We start from the raw sequence: 9347 nt of genomic DNA on the forward strand, positions 1-9347 counted from the left end.
TGCCTGAGTGAATGTCTGGAGGTGTAGGCACCTCGGAATGATTGTGTTAAGCTAGCACTAAGTCCCTCCCCCGTCCACCTTTACTCTTTTCTTTACAATAAGGCCTTCAAATAAGTCATGGTTGTACGGCAGTGAAGCATCGGTGTTGAACATTGGATGTCATGTCATGCTGTCGATGATGATGATGATGAACCTACTCTTTGACGCCACGTCATTTGTTGCCCCATGCGGTATCAATTTTCGAGAACAGAACATTGATGTCATGCTGTCGATGATGATGATGATGATGAACCTACTCTTTGACGCCACGTCATTTGTTGCCTCATGCGAATTTTCCTTACTCTTTGACGCCACGTCATTTGTTGCCCCATGCGGTATCAATTTTCCTTTCGAGAACAGATTCTCTATGGTCGCATATCTTCCCATAGCAGTATCTATTACACCTTTACGTTCTATATTCCGTCTTTTGTTTGTAGCTGACGACACAGGAGAGCCTTCGACCACCGATGATTTGGCGGATAAGGCATTCTATCGATTGCAGGAAGTTGAGGCATTGGTATCCGGTGGTTACTTATGCGACATCTTCATCCGACCACTGGTTGAGGTGAGTTCCGTGACCTCGGGCTAGCCGAGTTTGGTCTTTTGTTGACCGTCCACTAGTCTGTATTGATCTATGCCATTAAGCGTAAACGATACTGGCAGGTTTTGAACACTGAGGTGCATTTTGACACAGAGCTGCGTCAGGCCATGTGATTTATTTTCCATGTTCAGTGGCCAACCATACACTGGACCAAAGGATATGTACTGGCTGTTGATTACACGTTTTGTTGTTTCTTTCGAACGGATCAAGCATGGTTCTTAGAATTACAGACTTTGTGTAAAGTGACAACTGATTCAGTTATCAGTGCAATTACGAGATTAGAAAAAATGGTTTACGAATATACTTATGTTCCCAGCTGTGTACAACATCCCTGAAATTCCCTTTGTGCTGAATCGCGTGCAAACCTTGAACAAGAAGGGGTTGACGTCACACGTTACTTCCAAATTGTGATATCCCAATGTTTCCAGGGCCTACCTCTGAAGATATCATTCCATCTTGGTACTCTAGTGCTGTACAGTCAGGTCCGTTCAGTTGAAGAAAACCTTAGCGTGTTGTCTTCGTTAACAGCGCTACATTAGTGATAAATACTAGAGCTTACCTGCCCTGTAACCACAAGCAAAGGCGTGAGGTTTTGTTGCAAAAATTCCATAGTTCTGGGGGCATATTTGGACCACATCGTAATAAACGTTCGACCATCAATTCGAGGGAATAGGTCATAACGGGGGCGACTAGCGTCGTCTTCGAACTTCACCCCATGTAAACCCAACTCACACCATAGCCAGGTCTTCTGGCTATGGGGTAACACATTCCTGTCGCCGGATTCAGCTAAGCCGCATACCGTATTTAGTTTTGAAATCGCTTCGCATCCAGCTCGACAAGAACGAAAATCTCTTAGCACTTATTTTGACTTATTCCACGTTATTTTGTGATAGCGTGACCTTTCGCCAACAAAATCTCTCGGTGGACACCCAACAGAGATCTAGCTTGACTTAGCTGATTGGTTCCCCTTCCTCCTAAAATCTCGACCAAACTCGTAACCTATTCGCTTGACCTGACGAAGCTTTTGTGCCAAAAACGAAACGTTGCCCAGCAATAAATCTACCGATCATTACCAAACTTTTCCGAAAACAACCGCAACACTGACTGGGCGTACGATGAGCGTTATTTTTCTCCAGCGGTTTCGATTCAATACTATGTGCCTGCGTGCCCCCTGGTATGTAAGAGACGAAAATGAAAGCGCAAAGGGGGCGAGTGATGGCATACGACAAGCATTCGGGGTCTACATCTTCAACATCGTCAACTTTCCGGTTATAAACTGGCAACAGGAACGATACTGACTCCGGTTTACTGCCGGATATTACACCCTCCGTAGTCAAATACAGAAGTGTCACATTAATCCTATCCTCTAAGGCGGATCGCATACACCACCCACCCCCTACGTAACCTTTTTCATTCTCTTCTGTCAAGTCGTATGTTGCTTGCATCTTCTATCCTGTATGTAATCAAATAGTTCGTAAACGAGTACGAAGTAGTGGGTCGGATTCGCTTGGGTAGTAAATAATGCTTATGGGATTAAAATTGCTGGGTCCCGATCACCGTTTACACTTCAGACCCATTTTGACGAATAGGGCAAGCCGTGATCTGGCAGCGGGTACTGTCAAGCTGAGCGCTGTGGGGTCTTCGCAGCTTCCTGAGTACAGGTCCAGAAAGTCTGCATAGCCGATCCCAGTGGCTAGCTTGTTGTCACTTCTCAGCTGGACCGCATAGCTAACGTTTACCTGTCTTGGTAAGCCGGGCTTGCGAGACTCGCAAGGGACATTGGGCTGATCCCGCTGATGGCTTCTTGCTCCGACATGAAGCTCAGATGTGTTTGAAGGCTGTAGGCATTTCGCTCCCGGAAATTGTTTCTCTAGACAAATAGGGTGTTTTACAATAAGTATCCATCCCTTCTCCCTTTCAATCCTTTACTAGGACATTCTTTTCCCCTGGCAGTTAAGCACTAGTTTCCACTACTGTTTCATTATTGGTGTGTTAGCGGCAGCCGCACATCTCGGTTCGCGTTCATCTGGATTCGGTATGGCGAACACAATACTCGGCATATGTAGCAGTTGAAAAAGCCACCGGCTAACTTGATGTTTAGCTTCATACCTGAACTCCATTGTCAGTCACATCACCAAACGCTCTGTTGGTAACCATATCATTGCGAATTCTTCATAGCAAGTCAGCTCATTACGGTAGTGGCACTGAGACATGAACGATCAAGGTTTTAAAGGCGATTCAAATGATCGACTGCTGGGGCCTTGTCTGCCGATCCTTTCGGCCGACGTTGCATTTATGGCGCGGGAAACCTGATAAGGTAGGCTGTGTGTGGGACTTAACCAAACTCCGAAAATTCTGTATTTTTAAATGGGTCGTAAGTCGGTAGCCGTGCTGGCTTCAAGAAATGGACGCTCACAACACTTCCTGGGGTCTGGTGGTGCGAAGGAAACAACAACGAGCAGAAAATTAGCTTGAACACCCGAGGGTTATCGACCCACTTCAACCACGGAGCTGCCAAATCCCCTAGCCAACTATCCTAGATTCATACATGGGCACAGCCTTCGCGCCTTACAATATGTGCTGGTCCATTTCGCTCTGTCTCATACTGGATTTGTTACAAGAGAACCATAAATGGGGGAGCGCACTCCAGCAGTACTACGACAGCACGCACCGCAACTCAGAATGAGCTAATGGATTGAGGCCTAGGTTGGACGCACCTTTGTACTCTCAAGGATCATGGTACAATAGTATGCCTGGCGTGACAGATCTCCATTGTAGTTAAGTAAAGTGCAGTGTCTGTTTCCCACCTACATACACAGGGTCCGGAAACATTGTTCCTAGACCATGTAGAATATATTTGAATTTTCCGTTTTTGTTTCAGATCCTCGAGTATTTCAATGAACCATTACGCGCACGCAGCCTTCTGTTAAGCTACGCCCGCCGTATCCCAGAGAACCCCAATGCCCTTCGTTACTTGTGTGAGTGGTATCGGCGCCGGAGTCGGGAATCTGACGTATCCTCGTTAACCCTCAACGTAACCGCAGATAGTCGAACCGAAGCTACGACAACAGACGGTGATACGAGCATTCCGACACCATCACCGATAACTCCCTGTCCGAAAATCACTGCTCGCCTGTTACGATATCGGATCAGATTCTCCAGGCATGTACTTCCTGAACCAGCACCCTCGGTCTCACGCCACGAGGTCCTGTCGGCTGCTGATGAAAAGCGATTGTTGCGAGCACAACATCCCCACGTATCAACAATCAACCTTTGTCTGAAACACGGTAAGTATTGGAACAGTACCTCGCTTCTGAGTCGCTGAGGCGTGTATATCATCTGTCAACTTTGTACAACTGTCGATTTGCGTGACGGTGGGTGCACGAATTCTCTGTTTTTTCCCAGGTCTCTCCACCGATGCCTTGGAATTATCGTTCGCATTGCTGGATCATCCTTCCTGGGCGGTATTTAATGAACCGTGGAAATTGTTGAGACGTAGTGTGCAAGCAGTTGGAAAACAAAGGTCAGTAAGAGAATAAATGATTACTTCCCTTTGTATAACTATGCGTTAGTTTAAAAAGCCCTCTGTTTGGGCAGTAGGTTCTAATTCACGTACATGTTCCCTAGGGGCCTGTGCGCGTCAAGCTTACTTGAATGAAGTGGACTTCTCCACACCAAACTAGTTAGGCACCTGGGTTATATATCCCTCACACAGACAGAATTCCAATAGTGCTGACGAATATCAGCTGTTAATCCACAATGTAAATGAACTTGAAAAACAATTGAGCAAGTATGACATGAAGCACCGCGTTCGGTGAGCGAAGTCGTTCAGCTGTAACACCCTTTCGGTGCCTAGCTGCCATGCCACCCGGAGGAAGCACGAGGGCTGGGATACTGCCAGGTTTCACCAATCCTAGACACGAGGAAGTCGAGTGGCAGAGGTCGGGTTCGAACCACGGATCTTCCGGTTATGAAATTCGCGCTCTAACCAAGAAGTTCGCTCACCTCCACTGTAGCCCACAGTGCAGTCCACGGTGTAGTTTACATTTCGCGTCGTTCGTGCTTTCGCTCTTAAGTGGTGGACTAGTTTATATTTATGTCCGCCGTTTCTTTGGGAACCTAGATAACACTCGAATACGCAAACATTATGACATGCTCATTATTATTAGGTCCCTGACATCTTTTCTCAACTTTGCCAATTTTTTGGGCATTTCCGTGCCCGAAAACTCAGCAACTCGTAAAATTTCGAGTATGGCTTTTCTGGGTTTCACCATCGGTTTGTCCCTCGCACAAAGTACACGGGTACCTGGAAGTCTGAAGTGGTTTTTTTATACTATCTGGACTGAACTTCAGAACCGTCATCACGAATGCTTGTAACAGCTTCTGGCACTAGACTTCGAAAACACATTTGTCTCACCTCTGTTGACCCCGTTCTTTCTATTTTTTTTATCCGGCTGGCACATGACCCTTGGTATTGTTTGTGTCTGGGCTCCATCCATTATCTAGGCTGCACGCGCTGATCGAATGTGCAACCTCATATTTCTACTGCGCTCTTTCTCGTACATACCACCCATGTCCGGAAATTCATCTGTATTCGTCTGATCACCAAACTGCTCGGAATATCAATCCCTCCATTGTTTGTCGACTGCAGTGCTTCTGATATGCGTGACCGACCTCAGCTGTCTGCTCACTTCAACTGGTTCAGTCGAACGAACGTGATAACACGTGATCGTTACGGTATTTCACTTTGGTCTTCACACCTGGTTCTGTCGGATAACACCGGGACAAAACCAACCCGCCGGTTACCACTTTGTTCTGAATCGGTCCCGGGGAAAGTTTGACCGTTCGCCTGATAAGCTTTAATTTTCAAAAAAGAAACCTTACCATTAACCAGTGTTTATTGTCCATTCTGCTGCACTTCGTCACCAACGAACTGGACCTTACTGTGGTGTGACGGCTTGTGTGCCTCCGCAACCCATTGTGCTGAGATGCCCGTGCGAAACACGCAGTCTCATACTAGGTTAGTCAGTGGCTGGGGGTCTGGCTAACACAGCCTCTTAGTCCTCCAGGTTGGCGGTTAGAATGTGTGTGGCGACTTGTTTTATAAGAATGCTAATGCACTTGCATTCTCCGCCAAACCTGTTGCCCTGTGGTCAGGGTTTTGAGCCAGATGTTTGTTGATTATCCTAATTGTTCTCCCATCTGGCACTGGGTCGCTTGGCACTATTCAATCCCCGTAAAACCAAGAACAAATGATCTCATGCCACTTTGGTCCTCATATGGTGGCATCAGCTGGATCGCCTTGCTGCGTACAGCAGGACGGGTGAGCGAAAACAGGCTACTGCTGACACCTCTCTTTCTCTTTGATACACTTTTCTTTCCCCTGTCCCCATCTTACTAATAGCTCTCTCCTTGTGGGTCCATCAGTTGTGACTGGTGACTCCTCGTCCTGCACCCGTTTTGGCAGCAACACTCGATGCTTAGGTCCTCAAGCAGCTCCAAACTATCGAGCCTCGATATTCAATTTGTTTGGGCTCGAGATAGCTCAGTGTCTAGGACGCCAGCTTACGGACCGAACCCAGCCTCAGGATCTCGACTGATTCTATCTAGGCTTGAACAAACTAGCAGTATTCCAGCCATCGTGCCTCCTTACGTTCGCATGGCAGCTAGGCACCGAAAGGGTGCTACAGCGGAATGATTTGATTTCTTCGCCCAGTTTGTCTAGCTGTTTTTAATGCTTGCTCTCTGAAGCAAGCAAGGCACCGAGCTGTACTTGCCCTCACACTGGACTCGTTTGACATTGATGTGTGCTGTATACCAGAAACGATAATTCAGAATACAAGCACAGTGATTGAGCTAACTGCTTGGTCACTCTTTAATCGCCTCCGGCTGTGCACTGCTGGCGATCCAGAAGTGCATGGTTTGGTGTCGTCCTCAATCATCGGGCGGAAGAATACTTGCTTAACTGGATACCGGCTGATAGTCGCCTCTGTGCGGTTCGTTTGGCAACGTCCGTGAAGGAGTCTCGCGAACGGGAAGTTGATCGCTATCGGTGTTGTCTGCTTGCGCCCCAACTGACCGTAACTCTGACGCCATCGAAAACCAGTTTTTTGACGCCTTGAATACCCTGTTGCGGCGAGCTAGAAACTCAGATATCGTTGTGGTTGCTGAAGGCCTGAACGTAGAGAAGGGCGCATCTGAGACTCACTTAGGTGGTCGACATGGACTGGACTCGGTACGTACGGACATTGGTGAACGGTTACTTCAGCTATTTGCTGATCGCGGGCTGTTTTTATGTAGTGCTAACTTCCGAAATAACCGAGGTCGTCTGGCACATGGTGTCCTCCAGCATCGTGCCAGCTACAAATCCCCATTGGTCACACCACCGCCAGTTACCGTTGACACGGATCAACAGCTGACTGTTGCTCTTTTTGGTACACTTGTGTGGATTCCGGCTGCAGAAAGGGCTATATTGCTGAATGGTTGCATGACATAGCTTCTGTGCACAAATGATGTGTGGCGTCTTCAGGCTTTTGGCCACTGAGTTTTCAGTTGTTGCTGTTGTCGGGTGATGTCAACAGGGAACTGCACTGATCCTACCCATTTTAATGTCACTGGATAGCATAAGCCTAAGGAAGATAAGAGACTGAGGAATGAATGAACTGACACCCTGTGGTATACGGCTGCACGACAAACGGAGAAGGCAATCTGTGTGACTAGGTATGCCTACTTCCTTTTTATGTTTGTGGAGGGTCTTTGATACTACGTGGTGATTTTCCTACGTATTCTTTGGATCTCCCCCACACGTCATTTGTCCACCCTGATTGATCTTCTCGAGTGCACTCTACGTATGTTGGCTATTCCACGATCAACTGGAGAATGTATTATTCAGTCAATTAGGAACTGAGTGGAACCGATCGAGAAGTCGTTGTTGCTGGAGAGCGAGGGAAGTGTTACATGTGAACAGCTCATCTTACCTGTGTAAGTGTATTTGGGCCGCTTGCAGACGAATGTGCACTGCTGGAACGAGTGTTACGAAAGAACGCGCACAAGGTGCAGTCCGTTATTCTCGCAGACTTGCGGACATCACCACGCTGATAATGTCAACTTAATTCATGGTGATATCTCTCAGCTGTAACACCCGGTGCCTAGCTGCCATGCTACCCGGAAGAAGCACGAGGGTTGGGGTACTGCCAGGATTCCCAAGCCTAGACAGGGGAAGTCGAGAGGCAGAGGTCGGGTTCGAACCACGGACCTTCCAGTCCGTAAATTTGCGCTCTAACCACTTGAGCTATCTCGCCCCACGGTGATATACTCCAAACTGGATTGCCTAACCCAGTGAAAAAAACATTTTCTCAGGTAATAGAGTACCAGTTTGCTGAAAATGCATACGCAATTTGTCCGAACAACAGCAGATCGTTGAGAAAGTCGTCGGATTTATGAACCGTGAGAAACCATGATTCGACACACCAAAGAAGGACCTGTTACATATTTCGACTGTTCATGGGTAGGTGCCGAGGAGAGAAGCTTTTGGTGGTACGATTGGCGAGTGTTCCCTCTTTCAAACTGAAACAAAATCCGAATCGGAGGGTTTCATCCTTGTGTTTAACCTATTGATTCGACGAAAAATTCGCCCTTCACCCCGATGTTTTCTGACTTGGTGTCATTTTGCTTCCGTCTTGCTACCAACTATACCTGAATTCATCGCACCCTCCATTTCGTTTGTTTTAGCCCCGAAGTAGTTCAAGCCTTCAGTATTCGAAAGCGGTCATGGTCCCAGATTCATTTCAAACTCCCACACCTACCAGTATTGGCCCAAAAGGTGCGCAAATTATGCGAGACCATAGCTCCTAACCCGCCAAAACCGCTCGATGATGACGCTGTTGGCCCACTTCTCTCGGTTATACCCCTTTCTTCTTTGCATACCGAACTTACGGAAACTTCAGGCGCTGATACAAGCACTTGATGTTGCACTTTGACCTGACCTATTTTCTCCAGAAAATACAAGTGGCGTTTATCATGTATTTTTCATACTTATGCTGTGACCTCCGGTTCCAAAATCTTCATAGGCCTATTTTGTTACAAGAAGCGTGTAAAATAAGTCCATTTGTTAGTCTTTTGGCGGTTGTGCATAAGTACCAACGCATTGATGTTGTCACTTCAATTGGTAATGATGGAACGTTTGCAGCAAAACTAACAAACTCAATGAACAATTCCACCACCATCTATATGACCCGAGTACCGTGCGTTCTATATAGTACGACGTTTCCTTAAGATAGATCCTTCGAAAGGAAGCCTGTTCCGTGGGGAAGCCATAATTTGATTTTGACTCCCTCTTACTGGAAACTAGATGTCCCCTCCTCTGTATTGTCCTCTCTTTGGAGGACTGACGACCGTTCCCCTGGATTTGTTTCAGTTCCGCAGAAACGAAGTGCTTCGCACATTCATTTAGGTCCGCGTCGTGAGTGTTATTGAAAAGTTAATTTTCGTCAGTCCACTTTCGAGTTTCTGTTCAAACACATACACGGAACAGATATTTTGCAATCTTCCTGCTAAGTCACTGTATCCTCTTTCCCGTCCCTGTTTGGGGTCCCCGTTGGAATTCACAATCGCGCGATGAGTGGTGTTCACCCAGCCAGAATTTAATCAGTAGCATTTGAGCTATATCGAAGGGGCGACTGTACCAAGCTGCAGTTAGTTGAAGTCG

At 47.0% G+C, this 9347-nt stretch overlaps 2 protein-coding genes across 2 annotated transcripts in view; one reads left to right on the forward strand and one right to left on the reverse strand.

Moving 5' to 3' along the window:
* Nucleotides 1–2085, reverse strand: part of T265_10600 (hypothetical protein) — a gene marked incomplete at both ends in the record, with an annotated part of 9650 nt that extends 7565 nt beyond the window's left edge. The window contains one exon of the mRNA XM_009177021.1: nucleotides 1746–2085. Coding sequence (XP_009175285.1) covers nucleotides 1746–2085 — 340 coding nt within the window. The remainder of the gene's footprint in view (nucleotides 1–1745) is intronic.
* T265_15200 (hypothetical protein) overlaps nucleotides 1–8653 on the forward strand; it is a gene marked incomplete at both ends in the record, with an annotated part of 26172 nt that extends 17519 nt beyond the window's left edge. Inside the window, 4 exons of the mRNA XM_009177020.1 lie at nucleotides 477–604; nucleotides 3522–3927; nucleotides 4046–4163; nucleotides 8372–8653. Coding sequence (XP_009175284.1) covers nucleotides 477–604; nucleotides 3522–3927; nucleotides 4046–4163; nucleotides 8372–8606 — 887 coding nt within the window. The remainder of the gene's footprint in view (nucleotides 1–476; nucleotides 605–3521; nucleotides 3928–4045; nucleotides 4164–8371) is intronic.
* Nucleotides 8654–9347: the final 694 nt, after the last annotated feature.

The sequence above is a fragment of the Opisthorchis viverrini genome (assembly GCF_000715545.1).
Source record: "Opisthorchis viverrini unplaced genomic scaffold opera_v5_387, whole genome shotgun sequence".
In the NCBI taxonomy this organism is placed as follows: Eukaryota; Metazoa; Platyhelminthes; class Trematoda; order Opisthorchiida; family Opisthorchiidae; genus Opisthorchis; species Opisthorchis viverrini.